Here is a 22,831-nt window from a genome sequence, read left to right on the forward strand (position 1 = left end):
CCATGCTCTGTTTTGTGTGGGTTGTGGAATCTCGTGGGGGCGGAAATTCACTGTTATGAGCTGATAGTACAAAATGAGGCTTCTTTACACTGTGATGAAGAATCATAAAATGTGCACATAAACCAATTACAACGTATTTCTTTTTCTCAGTTAAGAATGATCTTTGTACGAAGGTATCCACATGTGTGATGGCAGAGGCTGTTCCCAAGTGTTTCTCATGTAAGATGTTGGATGTTACGTGTCGTCCCAGCAGTGACATGCTTGGTGTGGCTCTTGCCTGGCTCATGTACCTGAGTGTTTTCTGAACAGAATCGATGGGAATAAGTTGTGTGCGAAGCCATGGATAAACGCAGAGGCCATTAAATGCTTACATAAACTGATGTTGAAGACTGATTACCATAAGAAAAATTATAGGATGAAACAAAATTTAAAGCTATAAAAGATAGAGTCATGGGATCAAGAGCCCAAATTGAAACATACCCTAGCATGCTGGGGGTGAGTTTTCTTTCCCCTCAAGCACACCTGGTGCTCTGGCAGAAAATACCCCGGCATGCCAGAGAATTTAGCCTTAGCTGGCACCTTCCTCCATGGAAAAATTTTCGTATTTCAGGACTGGTTTCCCTATGGGCAGAGGAGCATTTGGTAACACGCTTCTGGTCTTCATTTGTCTACGCTGGCCTCCCATTGTGAGGGGTGAACTAAGGCATGGTTTAGCCTCATAGGCTTCCCAAACAATGAGTTCTTTTCAATTAGAACCGGGAACAACCTTTAGAGAGAAACATAAGATAGTAATATTCTTGTGAACAACTTTTGTAACAAGAGAAAACCATAACAAATGCCTCTCCAAACATTTTATGGTCTATTTACAAAACAAAAAAGAACTCTGATTTTGGGGGAAAGAGTCCAGGTACACATAAGCCAGGGTTTTACCTCTAGTCCATCATGGTACCTTTTCAGTCCAATGGTTTTCTTCCAAAGATGGTTAATGCTCCTGAAAACATGAGGGAAAATGGGAGCCCCAAATCATCTAACAGCAAGTCTACTCGAGAAATTCAGACAAAAATGATTTCACAGGGAAATTGCTCATAGCCTAGTAATAGTAACTCTAGAAGATTTGAGACAGGTTAAAGGTCAGCATCACTTTGAAGTTCTTTCTTACTACTGGTCCTTAGGGCAGAAATGGCGTGTTCTCCTGGAACCATGGCAAAGGCATTGGATTTTATCCATGGCTTCCTCATGAAACCAAATCATGTTCCTGTAACTGGATTTCTCCTGCTTGGTGGCTGAAGCTAGAATGGGAAATCACTCCAAAGATAAAGCCTTCCTACCTTACCTAAAATGTGAATCTATCTTGTAAATTCTGAGAGTAAATCCTACCTCATAATTATTCTTCATGCTTGCAGTGTGGTGGTATCTGGCATCCACATCATGGGGTGTCTGGCCTGAGAGACGCCAAGAAGCTTTGGGACTTGGTGATGGTACTCTTTCCCTTCCTGGTGGCTCTTCACACATGCCTCAGGTGGAAGCTCTGGGTCAGAGCAGGGGTTAGAGGACTGTTAGCCTGAGGCAGTTTCCCTGGTTTGTGGACAGAGGGCCTGCCTTTCAGTTCAGGGACTTTTTCATTGGTTCTTTTTTTTTTTTTTTTTTTTTTTAGACAGAGTCTCACTCTGTCACCCAGGCTGGAGTGCAGTGACACGATCTCAGCTCACTGCAACCTCCCCCTCCCGGGTTCAAGCTATTCCCCCACCTCAACCTCCTGAGTAGCTGAGATTATAGGCACGTGCCACCATGCCTGGCTAATTTTTTTGTATTTTTTAGTAGAGATGGAGTTTCACCATGTTGTTCAGGCTAGTCTTGAACTCCTGACCTCATGATCTACCCGCCTCAACCTCCCAAAGTGCTGGGATTACAGGCGTGAGCCACTGCGCCTGGCTGGGTTCTTTTTATCACGAACAGAGAAACTTGTCCGAACGGTTAGCAGAGTGCATGCATAAGGACTGCCCTGCGCTGAGAGGTCACCTGAGGGTGAGCTCACTTGAGTAGCGAGTCCATCCTGACCTGCTTTTCATCAGCACCTCCACCAGGGGCACATGAGAAAAGACAGAAAACAGATGTCTTTTCACTGTTGCATCCTGTGCCGTAGTGAAGCTTAAAAATAGATGTGGATACCATGCATCAGCTGCAAAGGTACCTTGCTGTGGAATGAGGGAAAGGAACTGATAGGGCCCAATCAGTTCTGTCGGATTCTGCAGATTGGTGATCCCAATGCCAAGGTTTGTTAGTTGCAAAAGATTCCATACAACAGCAGCTTCTTTCAAGAACAGCTCATCCCCCACAAGCAGATCTTGTTTCCAGGCATGTTTGGTAGTTTGAGTGGAAATTCCTCTGAAAAAGATTCTGATCACTTTGACCCTGAACAGCTTTTGTCTCAGTTTTCGACATTTTACTGCCTTACATGCCTGGAATCCAGTCACAGTTGAAACTCCCCAGAAGGAATGGATTTCTCTAAGAGAGATCTGCTATAGAATATTTTGTGCCATAATCCTAAAAGCTGGTTTTCTTGTGGCCAGAATTTTTCAGTAGAGAAGCTTTCCTAGAGCAAAGACAATTTTTAATCAAGAAACCTTGCCCTCACCCTAGAACCACTGGAGGGGAAGGGACCATGTGCCGGCTGCTGTGGCAAGCCAGCGTCACTATTCCCAAGTCAGATGTGGTTGGAAAGGGTCATACTAGATGACCACACAACTGCCTGGGGATCAGGGCACAACAGTGAGTAGCCCACTGCCCTCAAACTAGATTTTGTGTACATTTGTGAAGTCTCTGCAAACATCCTGCAGGACATTTATTTGTAAACATCCTAGACTAGGTCAATGGCAACCATGCCAAGGCATTTACTGTCAAGGCTGAAGGACACTGCTAAACTTTCTGGCTGAGAAACTCTTTCTGGCTAATTGAACATATGGTTGTTTTCTCGTCTTCCCAAGATCACCTGAAAATGAATGAAAAGTCAGTTCTTGAAAGGTTTAGGGAGGACAAGCACATCTCAGGTGGAAGTTCATCTATGGATGGAATGGAATGAATATACTTGGTTTTGCTGCAATAAACAAGCAAACAAAACTAACGTAAAAGTGCCTCCCAGATCTCAGTGGCTTAACACAAAAGTCTGCTTCCAGCCCCTGCTGCTTGCCCACTGTGGGTTGGCAAGAGGCTCTGCATAGTGAGGTCACTCCTGGAACTAGGCTGGCAGAGACTTTATCTGTTCACACGCTGCCACAGTCACCTTGGCCAGGAAAGGGAGTATGGCAAACCAGACCCGGATGTGCTTCAGGCTCCTGCAGGGAAGAGACACACCTCATTTTCGCTCACATTTTACTGTTCAAAGCCACATGGTCACACACGTTTAAGTAGGTGGTGAAATGTATTACTTCCATATTTCCAGAGAAAACCTTGGAAATATTTGCGGCCAGCACCATAACACAGCAGCCCTAGGAGTTTTACCACAACACAGCACCTCTAGGAAACACCTCTTCATTCTGGTATTTTGGTTGCCAACACAGCAACAGCTCCCTGCACCCAGCAGAAAGCTAATCCTGAGAGTAAACAAATCCTGTGCATCCCCACAGGAGACCTCCCAGCTGCCTGGTTCTTGAAGGAGAGTCTGCAACATGAATGAGAAAAACCAAGATAAACTGGGAAAAAAAAAGACATAAAAAAGAAAAGACCAACGGAAAAAGTAACTCAAATAATAGAAGTTCAAATTCTCTAATAACTATTTGTAGAAAGATTTAAGATGATATTGTACCCACAAAATAAGAGCAGAATGCCATGGGAAGAAATAATCAGAAAACAAAAAATAGATCTCAAAAATTAAAAATATGACTATCAGACCAGCCTGAGCAACATGGCGAAACCCTGCCTCTACAAAAAATACAAAAAAATTAGGCAGACACGGTGGTGTGTGCCTGAAGTCCCAGCTACTCAGGAGGCCGGGGTGGGAGGATCGCATGAGCTGGGGTGCGGGGGCAGAGGTTACAGTTAGCTGAGGTCACGCCACTGCACTCCATCCTGGGTAACAGACTGAGACCCTGTCTCAAAAAAAAGAAAAAAGACTATCAAAATCATGCAATAAGGCCAGGCACGGTGACTCACACCTGTAATCCCAGCACTTTGGAAGGCCAAGGTGGGCGGATCATGAGGTCAAGAGATGGAAACCATCCTGGCTAACATGGTAAAACCCTGTCTCTAGTAAAAATATACAAATTAACCGGGCATCATGGCACGTGTCTGTAGTCCCAGCTTATTGGGAGGCTGAGGCAGGAGAATTGCTTGAACCCGGGAGGCAAAGATTGCAGTGAGCCGAGATTGCACTGCTGCACTCCAGCCTGGGCAACAGAAGCAAGACTCTTGGTCTCAAAAAAAAAAAAAGCAGTAAAAGCAAAAAAATAACAAATGATAGACTGACAGTTTTTGCAACATGTCTAGTAAGTAAACAGTTTGAGTCCAAAAAATATCAAATTATAGTAATATATGTTACACACATTTTTTAAACTACTGCATCTCAACTAAATAAAAGATGGTAGAAAAATGGGCAAAGCTTAAGAACAAGGCCATTAACTGAAAAGGGAAAACAAATGGTCAATAAGTATATAGGACACTGAGCCTCATTGGTTATCAGGGAAATGCAAATTAAACTTATGACAATATCTTTTTACCAAATGGATTAGCAAATGTTAAGAAGATTGATCTTGTCAAGTATTTAGAAATCTTTGAATAAACCATTTACTCTCATATAGTGTGGATTGGCTTAAATAGTATTTAAACCAAGGTCAACTTAGCAGTGCCTGTGTTTGACTCAGTGATTCTCACATTAGCTGACCTGGTAGGACATTATATTTATGCACAAGAAGACATGTACAAAGCCATTCATAGAAGTATTATTTCTTTTCTAAGCAGCTTTATAAAGATATCATTCACATGCCATATAATTCACCCATTTAAAGTGTGCGATTCAATGAGTTTCAGCACATGCACAAGGTTATGCAGCCATGTATTAGGGTTCTCTAGAGGAACAGAACTAATAGGAGATACACACATACACACATATATATGGGAGTTTATTAAGTAGTGTGTGTGTATGTGTATATCTGTGTGTACGTATGTATGTGTGTGTATATATAGGGGAGTTTATTAAGTATTAACTTGATCACAAGGTCCCAGCTGGCTGTCCGCCAGCTAAGGAGCAAGAACCAGTCCGAGTCCCAAAACTGAAGAACTTGGGGTCTGATGTTTGAGGGCAGGAAGCATCCAGCATGGGAGAAAGATGTAGGTTGGGAGGCTAGGCCCATCTCTCTTTTTCATGTTTTTCTGCCTGCTTTATATTCGATGCAGCTGATTAGATTGTGCCCACCAGATTAAGGGTGGATCTGCCTTCCCCAGCCTCCTGACCCAAATGTTAATCTCTGTTGGCAACACCCTCACAGACACACCCAGAGTCAATACTTTGTGTCCTTCAATCCAATCAAGTTGACACTCAGTATTAACCATCACAAGTCCACCCCTTGTCAACTTGAACCCATCCACATCTTCTGAGATCATACATAATCTTCAAATAAAGACAATAATAAGGTCATAATTACCCCTAACATAATACAGCTATCCTTCGTACAACCGGAAACACACCCATCCCCAACCCAAATACTGTTACATAAAGTTAATAATACTTATATGCTTATATGAAGTCAATAAATCTTATGTCACTTGACAAAGGAAAAGGAAATAAAGATATTTTCTTAGTCCAAGTGTATACATGCTCAAACATATTTTTAGCAAAAGAAGGAAGAAATACTCATGACAATTACAGTCTTCCTTTCTGCAGCTGGTCATGTGGTCATAGCTGGTATCGATAACTACCTTTCTCTACTACCCATTCTGTATTCCCTTAGCCTTCAGCAAGCACCTCAGCAGGTCATGGGTTTTTTCCTGGTGGAGTGACCCAAACCTTCATTCCTGAGGGGTCTGGGCCATTGTCGTCCTGCCTGGATTGGGCTGTTGTAGTTTCCCATTGACCTTAATCACAGAGCATGGTAATACTAAGAGACGCCCTAATGGATCTCCTGTATTCCATGTGTACTCTTCCTTACCTCCATTGTGGAGTAGTAGACTGATTTCATCTTGATAGTCCAGGTCAGTCACCCCAGCCAACACTGTAACTCCCTTCTTAGCCTGTTGACTTAAAGGTAGGAGGAACCCAAAGTGTCCAGGTGGGTACCAATCTTCCAGTTTAATGAAATCGTTGTGTCTCCTGGTGGCAGCATTCCTCCCTCTGGAACTAAGACCTCTAGGCCAGCAGAATATAATGTCGGGGAAACAGGAAGCAAAAATTTTGCTAGGGGATCACTAGGGGTGATGGTGAGTGGTATCACTTCACTTCCACCCCTTGATTCCTGGACCTGTGAATCCTGGCTATGGGAGAAACAGTACCATATATTGGACGCTGATTCAGAGCATATACGGCCTGCTGGTGAACTTTGCCCCAGCCCTGCAAAGTATGGTCACCTAGTTGGCGTTGTAATTGTGACTTCAAAAGGCCATTCCACCGTTCTTTCTAGCTTCTTCAAGATGATGGAGACCATGGTAAGACCAGTGAATTCCGTGAGCATGAGGCCACTGCCACACTTCTTTAGCTGTAAAGTGAGTGCCTTGGTCAGAGGCAGTGCTGTGTGGAATGCTCTGTGGATAAGGCATTCTGTGACTCCACAGATGGTAGTCTTGGCAGAAGCATTTCATGCAGGATAGGCAAACCCATATCCGGAGTAAGTGTCTAGTCCAGTGAGGACAAACCACTGCCCTTTCCATGATGGAAAAGGTCCAATATAATCAACCTGCTACCAGGTAGCTGGCTGATCACCCCAAGGAATGGTGCCATATCACCACAATCATTCCCAAAAGAAACCCCATGCTCGGTAGCAGTCATTCCCCATCACCCTCTTAAGCCCTAGGCAACCACTCATCTAATGTCTATATGTACGAATTTTTCTATTGTGTATATTTCATGTAAATAGAATCATATAATATGTGGTCCTTCCTGACAGGCTTTTTCCCTTAGCATAGTATTTTCAAGTCATCCATGTTGTCACATATATCAATGCTTCTTTTTATTGCCAAATACTATTCCATTGTTTGGCTATATCATATTTTATAAATACAGTCATTGGTTGATGGGTATTTGGATTGTTTCCACTTTTTTGGCTATTAGGAATAACGCTGATATAAACTTTTGTGTACAGGTTATCATGTGGACATGTTTTCATTTCCCTTGTGTATATACCTGGGAGTGGAATTGGTGAGTGATAATTCTGTGTTTAACTTTTGGAGTAGCTGCTAAACTCTTTTCCAAAGTGGCTGCACCACTTTACGTTTCTGCTAGCAATGAATGGGGGCTACCATTTCTCCATGTTCTCTCCAACTTACTATTTTTTGTTAGAGTCATCCTAGTGGGCACAATGTGGTATGTCCTTGTGGTTTGGGTTTGCACTTCCCTAATGACTAATGTATCATTAGCATCTTTTCATTTGCTTGTTGGTCATTCATATGTCTTTTTTGGGGAAATGCCTGTTAAAATCATTTGCCCATTTTTAAATTGGATTGCCATTTTCTTCTCGAGTTGTAAGCTTTCTTTATATATTCTGGATGCAGTTCCTTTATCAGACAAATGATTTGCACAGATTTTCTCACAGGGTATGAGTTGGTTTTTCACTCTCTTGATGGTATCTTTTGAAACACAAGTTTTCAGGTTTGATGTAATCCAGTTAATCTATTTTTTCTTTTGTTGCTTGTGCTTTTGCTGCCATGTCTAAGAAACCATTGCCTAATTCAAGGTCACAAAGATTTAGTCCTACGTTTTCTTCCAAGAGGTTTCTAGTTTTAGCTCTGATATTTACATCTGTGATCCATTTTTGAGTTAATTTTTTTGTGTGGTCTGAAGTAGGAGTACAACTTCATTCTTTTGCATATGGATATCCAGTTGTCCCAACACTGTTTGTTGAAGACTGTTCTTTCCCCGATTGATATTCTTGGCACCTTTGTTAAAAAAAAAAAATTGTTTTCTGGACTCCGAATTATATTCCATTGTTAGAAACGACTGTCCTTATGCCATTACCTTGCTGTGTTGATTGGTATAGGTAGCCAGAAAGTTTTGAAATCAGGAAATCTGAGTTCTTCTACTTCTTTTGAAATATTGTTTTGGCTATTCTGGGTCTATTGCATTTTCATCTGAATTTTAGGATCAGCTTGTCATTTTTGGCTAAAAAAAAAAAATGCTGGGATTTTTGATAGGGATTACATTGAATCTGTAGACCAATTTGTGAAGCAGTCCCATTTTTACAATGTCGTCTGATCCAAGAATATAAAATATCTTTCCATTTATTTAGATATTTGTTAGTATCTTTCAGCAATGTATTGTAGTCTTCAACTTACAAACCCTCCAGGTTTTTTTTTTTTAATGTATTCCTAAGTGTTTGATTCTTTTTGATGCTACTTAAATTGAATTGCTTTTTAAATTTCATTTTCCAACTGTTAATTCCTAACATCTAGAAATGCAGCTGATTTTTTTGTTTTGTTTTGTTTTTTGTTTTTTGTTTGGTGAGATGGAGTCTCGCTCTGTCGCCCAGGCTGGAGTGCAGTGGCACCATCTTGGCTCACTGCAAGCTCCGCCTCCCAGAGCCATTCTCCTGCCTCAGCCTCCCTAGTAGCTGGGACTACAGGCACCTGCCACCACACTCGGCTGATTTTTTTGTATTTTTAATAGAGACAGGGTTTCACCGTATTAGCCAGGATGGTCTTGATCTCCTGACCTTGTGATCTGCCTGCCTCGGCCTCCCAAAGTGCTGGGATTATAGGCGTGAGCCACCACGCCTGGCCTGGAGTTGATTTTTATATATTGACCTTCTATCCTGCAATCTTACCGAACCTGTCATAATAGGTTTTTTAATGGATTCCTTAGGATTTTCTCTATAAAATATTTTAGCATCTGCAAATAGAGATAATTTTACTTCTTCTTTCCAATCTGTATGCCTTTTATTTCTTTTCCTTGCATAATTGCCCTAGATAGAACTCCTAGTACAGTGTTGAATGGGAGTAACAGGACATCCTTGTCTTGTTCCTTATCTTAGGGGACAAGCATTTAGTATTTCACCATTAAGTATGCTGTTAGCTGTGGAGTTTTGTAGATGCCCTTTATCAGGTTGAGCATGCTCCCTTCTATTCCTAGTTTGTTGAGTATTTTTATCAGGAAAGAGTGTTGAAATTTGTCAAATGCTTTTCCTGCACCTATTGAGATGATCTTGTGGATTTTGCCCCTTATTAACATGGAGGATTACGTTGATTGATTTTTTTTTTTTTTTTTTTTTTTGAGAGGTAGTCTCACTCTGTTGCCCAGGCTGGAGTGCAGTTACACAATCCTGGATCACTGCAACCCTCACCCACCAGGTTCAAGCGATTCTCATGCCTCAGCCTCCCAAATAGGTGGGATTAAAAGTGCACATCACCACACCTGGCTAATTTTTGTATTTTTTTTTTTTTTTTCTTTAAGTAGAGACAGGATTTCACCATGTTGGCCAGGCTGGTTTCAAACTCCTGGCCTCAAGTGATCCACCTGTCCCAGCCTCCCAAAGTGCTGTGATTACAGGGGTGAGCCACTGTGCCCAGCCTGATTTTTCCATATGTTAAACCAAGCTTGAGTCCTAGCATAAATCATATTTGATCACAGTGTAGAATCCTTTTTACATGTGGCTGGATTGGGCTTGCTAGTACTTTGTGGAGGGGTTTGAGGGGTTTTGTGTGCATATTCATATATGATATAGTGTTGTTTCTTATAGTGAAAATTTTGAAACAACCTAAATGTCCATTAATAGGCGAGTAGTTATATAAACTTCATAGCGATTTAAGCAAAAAAATAAATAAAGTAGAGCTATACATAACATATATGATATCTGAGACATGTTTTTAAAAATTGAAAATGTAATATGATATATTGAGTTACTCCTAACATAGAAGTGAGACAAATGTAAATATGAAAATACTATGCTGTTTTTGTTTGTGTAGTATTAAACTTCTTACAGTGAGAAAATATACTCACATGTATTTGTATAAATTCAAAATATATGTTGTTTTTTAAAAGGAAAATGACAATGAACTCACTGATATCAATAAACCTGTGTCCTAACAAATTTTACTGTAAACCAAGGAAACCAAGGAAAGTCTGGTTAGCCTACAATACTGTCCTGTTTCTCCCTACCACACCTAGTGCAAGCAACCAGTATGATTAGAACTTGTCTTACTTTAAAATGTGAAATAAATTTACCAGCACAGGATCTATACAAGTATCTGGCAATAGGAAAAAGATAAAGGGGACAAGGAAAGCAAATGACTTTTTAAAAATCCTGGCAAAATGTTACCAAGGAAAAGATGTAAATTGTGACCCAATGTTACTGCCATGAATTTCAAAAAGTGATCAACAGTCGCCTTGATAAAATAGGAACTCAAAGGCCAGGCACAGTGGCTCACGCCTGTAACCCCAGCACTTTGGGAGGCCGGGGCAGGGGGATCACCTGAGGTCAGGAGTTCGAGACCAGCCTGGCCAACATGGTGAAACCCCGTCTCTACTAAAAATACAAAACTTAGCTGGGCGTGTTGGTGGGCGCCTGTAATCCCAGCTACTAAGGAGGCTGAGGTAGGAGAATCACTTGAACCCGGAAGGTGGAGGTTGCAGTGAGCTGAGATCACACCACTGTACTCCAGCCTAGGCAACAAAGCAAAACTCCATCTCAAAAAAAAAAAAAAAAAGAAACTAAGAATTCATAGCTAAGACACAAGACCTCAATGAAGAAACGGTGACGCAATGAAGCAAGAGAGAGAGATGAAACGTGACTTAGCAGAACTGAGGACATACTGTAGGAGAGGTCAGTGAATCCATCACAAAAACCAGGTCTACATGGAAGCAGACAGAGAATATCAACACTATGAGAGTGCAGTAAGAAACTCGGAAGACAGGATTGAGAAAAACACCAGGGGAAAATGGAAATAAACAAAAAGTCCCAAGGATAAAAGATCACATGAGCACTGCAGAAGACAAAGGCGACAAATGTATATACTTTGATATCTGCCCCCCCAAAAAAAACCAACCAAATAGATCCGAAAAAAAAAAAAATGTACTGATAATATAGCCTTGTATCCAGGAAAAGTTGACACAAAACTACGAATAGCCTATTAGTTATTAGATGTTAAAGGTAAGACTCCTTTGAGCATCCCATCTAACCAGCAGTCCTTAGACTTCTCCATGGTCACATTTTATGGAGCCACTCATACAACAGCCTCAGAGAAAGTAAGTATGACCCCAACATGTTATAGCAGCCAAACTGACATTCAAGGATAAGGACAATGAACAATTATTTTTTGCTATACAGTATTATATTTCAGAAAATATAATTCCCATAAGTCCATCTCAAAGGGAACAAATTTGAGGCAAGCAAGAATTTATTAGAGAAACTGGCAGAAGAATGCATAACAAACATTAAATTCCTTTTTAGGATTAAAACTAAAACAACTATAGGAATTACCTTAGTAAAAAGTAAATGTTACAAACTAATACAATGTCAAAATGATACAATAAAAGTTGAAATGGGATGTGAGAAAGTAGAATGTACTGTAATTATTCTCATTTCCTTATTTTGTAATATCCAGGGACTAAATTACATCTGATAAGTTACACAGTAGAAGTATAAATATACAGGCCTATGGAAAAACATTCAATAAAACAGAAACAACAACTAGAATTTATTGGTAAGGGACAGGATGAAGAAATCCAACTAAATAGTATACAGCTCCACTGTTTGCTCATTTAATGAGCCAAGTGGGGGTAGGAGAGTACAAATATGTAAAATAATAGCGAATAGGGAAATAAAGTATAAAGGAAATTAATAAATCATAAGAGATTACATTGCTGGGTTCTGTAAATAAGTTTAAAACCTGTTTGAAATGAATGATTGAAAAAATAATTTCCCAATTGTGACTCTACATAAAATCAACACAGGTAAGTTATAGAAGCATAGAAATACTCCTAATTAAAGCAAGAATAATGTTGATACCAAAACCCAATCCAACAAAGAAAGCATAATAACAATTACAGAGCATTCTTAGTAATAATGTTGCAAAAGTTCTAAATATTAGCAAACAATTCAGCAGCATATTAAAATTTTATGCTATGGCCAAATAAGGTTTATTCTGAGATATGAAGTTGGTTTTATATTAGTAAATATATTCATATAATTATACTATTAATAGAACAAGGTGTGAGAGCAAGAGGAAACTATGCACTTAGATGCTGAAAAGGCATGCAGTAAAATTCAACCTTTATTCCTGATAAAACTCTTAATATGAGAATAATGTATATGTCTTTAATATGATTATATTATGCATAAAGTATGTTATATATGAGATATTATATATAACTGTAAGCCCACATTATATTCAACAGCGAAACACTATAAGCATTCTTGTTGTAATCAAAAACAAAACAAGGGTGTACATTCTCTCCAGGAATATTTAACATTTTTCTGGTGGTGCTCACCAATGCATTTAGAAAAGAAAAATAACTATGGCCACACCACCCTGAATGTGTCTGATCTTAGAAGCTAAGCTAAAGTCAGGTCTGGTTAGTACTTGAATGGGAGAGAAATATATATATTTATACCATAAACATTTCAAAAGAGTAAAACTATTACTGTGGTAGATATTATTGTGATATTATTATTTATCTTGAAAACCTAAGACAATTAACCTTGAAAATATGACAATTATAAGAGGATTCAGGAAGTTGGGTACAAAATTAATACATAGAAACCAGTTGCATTGTTTTTTTACAAATTAATAAACAGTTAAAAGATAAAAGGTAGGAAACAATGCAAGGGATTGATCTGATCTAACCTGGGAAGCACAAAGTAATCCAAGCAGGGTAAATAAAAAATAAAAGGTAAAATAAGCACTGCAGAAGACAAAAGAGATAAACATATATACTCTGATGTTCAAAAGAAAACCAAATAGATCAGAAAAAATTAACATACTAATAATATAGCTTTGTGTCCCAAGAAACGTTGATACAAAACTATAAGTAGTCTAATAGTTCTTAGACGTTAAAGGTAAAATGTGACTGGAGAAATTTGACAACCGGTATTTCCCCATTATCCGTGCTCAGAAATGTCGTGGTGAAACTGCAGAACACCAAGGAGTATCGCTGAGACAGGCCACTTAGAAAGGAACGACACTCAGAATGATGACTGCCTTCTTGATATCATAAGGGAAGCCAGAAGACAGTGGAAAAGTATATTTCAAGTGTTGAAGGAAAATAACAATCAATTTAGAATCAAATGCCCAAGAACACCATTTCTCAAAACCAAGAGAATGTCAATGAAGACATTTATAGATAAACAAAGCCAGAGAGTTTACAACAACCAAGAGACCTACACTAAAGGACCTTCACATGGATTTAAGGAAGAAAAAAAGATACCAGAAGCATGGTCTGATATGGGGAAGAAATGGTGAGGGAAAAAAATGATAAATGTTTATGTAAAACTAAGCAAACGCCACATGTATGAAATAATTTTTTAAAAAAAGCTAAGACATGGATCCATGTATCATCTAAACCATGACAAGTGTGATCACAGTTCAACTCTGAGATCTTGGTATGGTTTGGGAGAAAAACAGTATGATGATTTCAGTAGATGTACAAAAACATTTTATTAACTTTAATACCTCTTCATGATAAAAACTGTTAGCACACTAAGTATTCAAAAAGAGAATGTCCCCACATATGTTTATTGCGGCACTGTTTACAATAGCAAAGACTTGGAACCAACCCAAATTCCCATCAGTGATAGACTGGATAAAGAAAATTTGACACATATACACCATGGAATACTATGCAGCCATAAAAAAGAATGAGTTCATGTCCTTTGCAGGGACATGGATGAAGCTGGAAGCCATCATTTTCAGCAAACTAACACGGGAACAGAAAACCAAACACCACATGTTCTTACTCATAAGTGGGAGTTGAACAATGAGAATTCATGGACACAGGGAGGGGAACATCACATACTGGGGCCTGTCAGGGGATGGGGGAAAAGGGGAGGCAGAGCATTAGGACAAATACCTAATGCATGCAGGGCTTAAAACCTAGATGATGGGTTGATGGGTGCAACAAACCACCATGGCACATGTATACCTATGTAACAAACCTACACGTTCAGCACATGTATCCCAGAACTTAAAGTAAAATTTAAACAAAAAAGAGAATATCCCTAACCTGATAAATGATTAATGATACCTATCCTATTCTCACAGTAGCAATCTCTTTCGGTGGGAAAACTTTGGAAGCATTCCTGTGACATCATGAATTATACAAGGATGTCACAATCTCATTTTCCTTACAATGTGGTTTTGTAAGTTGCAACCAGAATAGTAAAAAAGAAATTAAAGGCATAAAGACTAGAAAGGAAGAAACAGAACTGTCATATTAGCAGATGTTAAGTTAGCTATGTAGAAACTCAGCCACAATATACAAATTACTATAAATAGTTTTAAAAATGTAGCTGGCTATAGAATGCCTCATATAGCCTATAGATCAATATACTTTCTACTTGATCCATTTATAATTTTTGAATTTTGTACCTTAGACATACATTACCTAGCAAAACTAATTATTTTGAAGTTGTATAATACTGATCTTTTAAAAGTACGTATAATATTCTGTTCATATAAAATGATATGTGTATGTTTATATGCATTAAGAGATGTTGAAAAGGCTGATCAAAATATTACTTCCTTGGGGTAATTTTCTCATTGTGATGTGGTATAGGTCAATTCTGGGTTTCTGCTGTATGTTGTTTGAACTTTTGTATACTATTTTGATAATAAAAATAAAGCCATTTTGTTGTGAGAAAATGAATGAATGAATAAATAAACCCCTCAAAATAGGTATTTCCATAATCTGCACATAGTTGAACCTAGAAATTTCTAATTTTTTACAGCTCCACTCATGATTCTGGTGATCACATTGGGAACAACACGGCTAGGATTTGTAATCTAAGTTGAGATCCTCATCTAAATTGCAGAAACAAATGCCTAATACTCTTGTCTAAATCCCAAATAAAAATCAAACCAAGATTATTACCAGCCTACATTTCAGAGTCTCACCGTCATGTAGGGCTCATTTATTGGCAGTCACCCCATTAACCAGGCATCAGCCAGTTGCCAGCTTCTGCCCTGGCAGCTTCAATCATGTCTTCACTGCCCACCTGCTGTTCTGGCCCCCTACTCTTCTTAAAAATATGCAAGGAAATGGACAAAACTATACAAGTGTGATAGCTGCAGAAATGGCCAAAGACGGCGGAAGCAAGAAACAGTGCACTGTGTTTTAAGGTAATACTGTAGTTTTGTCATAGGGCAAATTGCTTGGTTTCTGCTGTCATCCCATGGATATTCAGGGAAGTTCAAAATACAACAAAGAGAAAAAGGCCCTCCAGCAGATGAACGAGACCAGGGCCACTTTTCACTGATGCTCCAGGGAAGTGCCATTCACATAGAATACCAGGCTGTATTCATTTGCTATGGTTTCCGTAACAAAGTGCCACAAACTAGGTCGCATAAGCAACAGAAACTTTCTGTCTTTTGGTTTTGGAGGTGAGAAATCTGAGATCAGGGTATCAGCAGGGTTGGATCCTTCTGCAGGTCATGAGGGAGGATCTGTTCCATGCCTCTTGCCTAACTTCCGGTGGTTTGCTGGCAGTCTTTGGCGTTCCTTGGCTGCTTTGTAGAAGCATCACTTCATCTCTGCCTTTGTGTTCTCGTGACATTCTTCTTGTGTGCATGTCTGTGTCCAAACTTCCCCTTTTTATAAGGACATCAGTAATATTGGATTAGGCCCACCTACTCGTGGATGACGTCATCTTAATATGTCTGCAGTGGTCACATGCTGATGTTCTGGTTGCCGGGGCGGGGGGTGGGGAGGGCGGAGGAGGGGAACACCACTCAACCTGAAACATGCAAATCTTGCTCTCTGGAAATGAGGCCGCCGGGAGATTCTGGCCTTAGGAGAGCTGCCTCCTTCTTTGGCTCTCTCGATTTCTCAGAGCTGCACCAGCCCTCCATTTCTGAAGCCACTGTCGGGGGCTCGGTAGCTAGATTTTGGCCGGGGCAGCTGCGTGGCCTCTGGTGCAGGGTGGAGGTGTGGTTTACTTCTATGTCATTTGTTGCTACAGGTTATATCGAAGCTGCCATCATTCCCGCTGGAGCTCGGAGGATCCGTGTGGTGGAGGATAAACCTGCCCACAGCTTTCTGGGTAAAACAAAAATGACTTGACTCACCATTTATGTGTTGAGAATCGATTTTGATAATCAGTCTGGTAAATCGGTTCAGTGTCATTCCTCCCGGGTTATGGCTGGTTTCACACCTGTATTGTGATGACAGGAACACCCAGAGGGGACCACACAGCGCCATCATATTTGACTAACATGCAGCCATCCCCAGGGTGGATTAGGGGCGGGAACAGGAAGGAAAACGATGGAAGACAAGCTTGGGACAGGAAGGAAGATCATGGAAGAGTGAAGGAAGTTGTGAGGAATTCGGCAGGTTACCAGTTCCCCAAAGTAACCCCATAGAGCTGAAAGCAGATTGAGTCTGGGCAGTGCAGGCCATTGGCCAACTTGCAGGAAGCCTCATTGGGCTGCCAGTGGCTCTGGGGACGACTTCTTAGCTGGAAAAAGAACAACAGTCCTAAGTCTAATGGAAACCCAGAAGGACACCAGTTTCACTAAGGTCTGTGTATTCCAGATTCCTAGTGGCCGGCGCATTGACTTCAAGCACAAACACCTGCATCTTTCCATAGACTTGGGTTCTATTCTGGACTGATTTTCCTAACTATACATGAGCAAAGCCATTCTGATAAGTCCCTTCCTAGCCAGAGAAGACCTTCTGAGAGTATCCTTGGCCCAATTCCCAGCCTCCCCGTCAACCCCAGCAAAGGTTAGCCCAGGACTTGAGCCCCAGGGTGGTTGGAGTTCTGAGTTGGACACAGAAGTGGAGACAGCAGGGTGCCCAGAGGCTGCCTCTGCTCCTGCCTCCCTGGCTTGGAACATGTTGTGGCCCCTGTCCTTTTGCCAGCTTTAATCCCATGTTCCTGTCTTGGGTTAAACTTAAACTCAAGGTGGCTGATCTTCCTCAGGTACCCTTCTTCTGAGCTGTCCTCATGTCATCACCTCTCAGCCTGTGTTGCAAAGTGCTGATTGAGACTGAAGAAAGAAAAAGTAAGACATGATTTGTCGAGTTTCAAAAAATGATTTTAGCTAAATTGAAGTTACCCATGGAACCCTTTTATTTCCATTTTTATTACTCATTTTTTTAAAATGACATCTTTGTCCACATTCCTGCCTTTGTAGACTATGCAAAAGTCCGAGTCTTTCTTTGAAATGGTCTCTGCTTGAGAAACTCAAAGTCTGATGAGACAGACACAAAACAAATATCTAATAGGCAAGTTTACAATGAAGACCACAATCCTGTTAATTAAAGAGTTAGGGAATGCTTTGATGCTAACATGCCCCCGGCACACCTGCCTTGGGGAAGGCAGGAGTGCCCGTTTCCAAGCACCCATGTGGGTTATCACTGGCACCACACTCTGTGGATCCCCCCCATGTCCCAAGCTGCCCTGCCACCTCCTCCGCAGCTTGGTCACCTGCCATCCACCCTGCCTCCTTGGGGCTGTGACGGCAGCTCGTGCTTCTGCTGCCAGGGTAAGACCTTGCCATCCCTGGAGTTGACATCCATATGCATTTTCATCCGCCCTGTGGTTTCCCACCTCCCCTGCATGGACAGTGTCCCTGCCTTGCCTGGCACTCTCCTCCCCAGCTGTCCCAGCTGTCACTCTGCAAATAGAACAACACTTAAAAATGCACTCTGAAACAAGGCCTCTTGCTGCTTTTGGCAGCTTCAAAGTGACAGCCTCTTTTTACTAAATTCACAAAGTGTCTACTCCCTCTCCTTCTGCCCATCAAAGGACATCAGGTCAGCCTCACCAGCATTTGCATTGGAAGCCCCACCACCTGGTATCATGCCAAAAAGTTACCCTTCCCCTTCCCAACCCATGCATTTGAGTGTACTGGAGGCCCTCCGTGGGAGGCTGAAGTCACCTTTCATCCTAATTCAAAATTCGCAGTCCGGGTATTCCAAGAGGTAGTTCAGCTTGGAGGTCGAATTAATGGTTCTTCCATCAAGCCCCAGAAGGTGCCCCTGCGAGTAAGTCCCTTGGCTTCTGACCCTGGCTTCTGAGATTTCCCAGCATGGCTTCTCCACCTGGCTCAGCCCTAAGTGTCTGGCAATAGGAGTGTCTTCCTTATCTCCACTTTTGCATGGCAATTTAAGAATGGCAGAGGATGTTAGAATCCTTTGGATCGCTCCTCAACTTCTGATTCCTATGGTACAAACAGACTTTTCACTCAAACTCACTTTAGGGCCAGCAGGTGCTAACTAGCAGATACCACCCAGGAGAATGAGCTCTTGTGATCGTCCCTCAGCTCCTGAAGCCTGAGGGCCATGTATACAAAAAAAGAACAATAGCATCTGCGATAGTGGCTCCCAATCACTGAGCTCGCCTGTGCCTTAGAGACCTGATCCCTAATCCCCCTAAATGGGCTGCAAGGTATTGCTCTGCTTCCTTCACAGAGGGGCAAGCTGAAGCTCCAAGGGGCTTGGTGTCTCATCCAGGTTCCCCAGCTCCTCTGAGTTCACTACAATTCATGGAGCCTCTCAGAATTACTCTGTCCAATCCTGGCCAGAGACTGCCGGATGGAGATTTTTCACGGGAGAATACACGTTAAACCTGCCTGTTGTTACCACTACGTTGTGTGCTCTTCAGAACAAACCTGCATGCCACGGAGATTGGTTTAACATCTCGGGGTGACTGCTCAGCTCTCCAGAAGCACTGGGCCTCCATGGGAGGTTAGAGCCAGCTTCCTGCCTTATCTTATCCAGAAGGCATAATCCCAGGACTCCAGGGCCTGGCTGATGGACACGGGCAAGCCTGAAGGTGGTCCACACTCATTATGTTTCTAAAGTTAGTTCAAAAAGGCCTTGTTTCCACTCAGCACTGGGTGCTTTGGAAGTCAACCCAGTGTAACTTTGAATTGCTCTCACATTTGCTGAGAGCAATTCCTGAAGAATTTCACCCCACCTACCTTCAGCCCACGCTGGCTGGCTTTCTGCTCAAAACCACCTGGAACAGGAAATGCCTGGGCAGTTTGTATCCATAGCTAAGAACAGAGCTGGCAGAACTCCGAGTGGAAATAAAAGGAGCTGACTCGCTGCCAGGATTAGAAGTAGGTTGACTGTGGGTCAGGTCTTCCAGTGAAGCTAGGAAGGAGAGAGACTAAAAGAACCCCACTCGGGCTTCTGCTCAGCTCTGTGCCAGAGAGGCGCATGTGGACAGGGTCAGAGTTCGCATCTGCCTCCAGCCAGCTCTGAAAAGGAGCATGCCCTTCCCTCAGGAATGCCCCCACCTCGCTCCTTGGAATGGCTCATGGTCTTCCCCACAGTGCCTGGAAGACCAGGATGGTGTGTGAGTGTCCACAGAGAGGAAGAAGAGCCGGAGACAGAAATGGACGTTCTGCATGTAACCTCACACTCCAGTTCATTGCAAAGGTTTTGTTCTGCCCTGGTGGCAAAGGAAAGTGTATCCACCCATGTGGTGCCCCATAGAAGTCTAACTGTTGAGAGCTTCTGAGCAAAACCCACAAAAGTGAGCATGGTTATGTTTTGGATAGTGGTTTAAAACTTCCAATCTCCGGCCCAGGCGAAATGAGCAAGGGAAAATCTCCTCCCCAGCAAACCAGAACTTCAGACATCACAGATAAAATGAAATCACTGGGGGAATCCCCTGTTCTTTGCTTTGTTAATTGCCCATAAAATCAAAGCATTTGTAATCATTTTAATTGCTCCATGGAGTCTTTTCTGGGTCCAAACATATCCTGATTTCAAGTGCACACTAATTAATCTCAAAATACTTAGAGACAACGGGGGCTTGGAGATACTCATTGATGCTCAAGGTTTGAGGGGACAGGAACTTGTAGAGCCAAAAATGCATTTAATTTGGAAGGTTGTCTTTCAGGAAAAAAAAATGCATTATGCATAGGGCTGTGGAAAGGACTCCTGCCTGGAGCTGCAGCCTCAGAGGCCTTTGCAGACCCCACTCTGCAGCTAACGCAAGGCAGGAGAACAACCAAGCTGCCACAGAAGGGGGCAGGAGGTGACCTGCATTGTCTCTCTGGAGTTGACATGGCCCCATGAAGTCATTGTTCATGGGACTCCACAATGAACCTATTTAGTCACTGTTAAAAATGATCTTGACATCCCAACAGAATCTCTGAGCTGACATCTCTTTTGAAGGGATGTCAAGCACTAACTTCTGATTTTTGCAGGAAGTTATGATTTTTCAGATGGACCACAGCAAACTGCAAATTTGGCATCTTGCTAAGTGACACCAAAGTGAAAAGGCTGGAAGTAACCCCCATGCCTCTTAGATCTGCTGACCTCCTGCTAATAACTCTGCCTGTGTTTTCCTCTCCCTGAGAGATACACAAATGTGTGGCTGCGAGCACGCTGTCCCGAGGAAAGGCGTGCAGGCTCTAAGCTGGAAAGCTGCATTTGCAGTACACCAGAACTTGCAGCTGCTGTGGCGATGGTCTCTCTCCGCACTGGCACTCCTGCCTGTCCTCTTTGTGGACATCTTCCTGTGGGCTGGTAGATCCAGGCTCACGTCCAGTCTCTGGGAAACCCTGTGGGAAGAAAGCTGCCTTTTTCTAAGGTGAACGAAAGTCCCCCTGTTTGGGGTTGGGTGATGGGCCTGTGCCTGGAACTGCGGGGTCCAGCCCCACGTGACAGGAGGAAAAACATGTTCCCACGAGAAATCTTGGGTACCATTGCTTAGAGGGAGAAACAGATGCCATGTGATGGACACAGTGGGTATTCACAGAAGCCATGAACCAGGGATGAGCCTGGGGCCCCAGCCCAGGGCAGCCAATGTTGGAGTCTGTTACTGGCGGGGCGTGGATATGGGAGTCAGCCGGTCCGTGCCGATGGCCCAGCAAGGAGGAGAGCAGCTGCCTGGTTTCCCTCTGGTCTTTGTGAGAGAAATGGGTTCTACGGAGCAGGTCCTGGTGTGACTGTGGTCAGCACACAGCTTCAAAGAAATCATTTGCTCATCTCTGACTCCTCTGTATAAGCCACCTCAGCATGCGTGGGTGTCCTTTATTCTCACAGTGAGCCCCCTTCCTCCTTCCCACCCTCTGAGGCCACTCTTCATCTCTCGCCTCCTTTTCCCAGCCGCACCTCCGAAAAGTAGAAAAAACTTCGCCTTCCACTTGCTTCTCCGTACGGGGTGCTGTGCCTTCCTCCCTCCATCACCCTGCCCAGAACTGATCTTAGCAGTCCTGGCCTCTGAGGGTCAGGAACGACCGTCCTGCTTCACACTCCGCAGGCAGCTACACGCTGCTGAGCCACACACTGCAGGTGGTGTTGTCTCCCTCCCTGTCCTACACACTCAGCTGAAAGCGGGCTTGTCCCAGGAAGCCTTCCCCATCTGCCTCGTCCCACAACATTCCTAGACCCCGGAGGCACCTTACCATAAAGCTTGTGAAATTGTGTTATGTTCATCTTTTCTCTGTCTCCCTTCCAAACTGTGAGCTCCCTGGGGGTAAGAGCTGTGTCTGTCTTTAGCCCCCGGTGAGGAGGCCCTCAAAATAGGGTGAGGGACTGGCAGGGAAGAGGGGTACATCTGCTGTTCCCGTAACTTATAGTTTCTGAGGTGTTTCTTCAAGCAGACGTCCCCAGCCCCCGGGTTGTGGACCAGCAGCAGTCCATGGTCTGTTAGGAGCCAGGCTGCACAGCAGGAGGTGAGTGGCCTGCGAGCAAGCATGACCGCCTGAGCTGCGCCTCCTGTCAGATCAGAAGCGGGGCATTAGATTCTCATAGGAGTGCAAGCCCTATTGTGAATGGCATGTGCAAGGGATCTAGGCTCTGCATGCCTTATGAGAATCTAATGGCTAATGATCTGAGGTGGAAAGTTTCATCCCAAAACCATCCCCCGCCACCCCACTTCCCCCAGCCCCCTGGTCTGTGGAAAAATTGTCTTCCACAAAACCAGTCCCTAGTCCCCAAAATCAGTCCTGGGGACTGCCGTCTTAAAGGACTCTAGCCCCTTGGTTTTTTCTGTCTGCTCCTTCCCACCAGCCCACATTGGATCCTAAGACCAAATAGATACCATGCATGTAAGGTGACAAATAGACCAAATTTAACCATGCATATGCAAGAGACAGTTTTCTAAACCTGCAGAGAGCTTGAAAGAACGATGAATGTCCATGCACCCTTTGCCTACATTCACTAATAATTAATATAACCAAGTATATATTTGCATTATTGGCTCACTGGAAACACTGGAAATCCGTGAAATTAGTCATTTTTGTAAGAGTATATAGAATATGAAACCCTATAACAATTAGAGCCTGGAATTTGTCCTTTTTGAAAATAGGCCTTACCTTTGCATATTTCAGCATTAGTCATAAAAATCTATACTGATGCTATAACCTAAAGAATTGGGAATTGAAAGTTGTCAGAGTGATAAGTGCAGTAGGGCTGGTCTACTGGATTCAGGTCTCCACTCTACAACTGAATAGCTTTGTGAGTTTGGGCAAGGTACTTCTCTGCGGCCCCATTGCCTCACCCATGAAGTGACGA

At 42.6% G+C, this 22,831-nt stretch overlaps 1 protein-coding gene across 6 annotated transcripts in view; it reads left to right on the forward strand.

The window, feature by feature from the left end:
• ADAMTS17 (ADAM metallopeptidase with thrombospondin type 1 motif 17) overlaps window positions 1-22,831 on the forward strand; it is a 366,725-nt gene that overhangs the window by 253,559 nt on the left and 90,335 nt on the right. For all 6 annotated transcript variants that reach the window (XM_021940906.2, XM_021940905.2, XM_021940907.2 and 3 more), the window contains one exon: window positions 16,311-16,391. In XM_021940906.2, coding sequence (XP_021796598.2) covers window positions 16,311-16,391 — 81 coding nt within the window. The remainder of the gene's footprint in view (window positions 1-16,310; window positions 16,392-22,831) is intronic.

The sequence above is a fragment of the Papio anubis genome, chromosome 7 (assembly GCF_008728515.1).
Source record: "Papio anubis isolate 15944 chromosome 7, Panubis1.0, whole genome shotgun sequence".
In the NCBI taxonomy this organism is placed as follows: domain Eukaryota; kingdom Metazoa; phylum Chordata; class Mammalia; order Primates; family Cercopithecidae; genus Papio; species Papio anubis.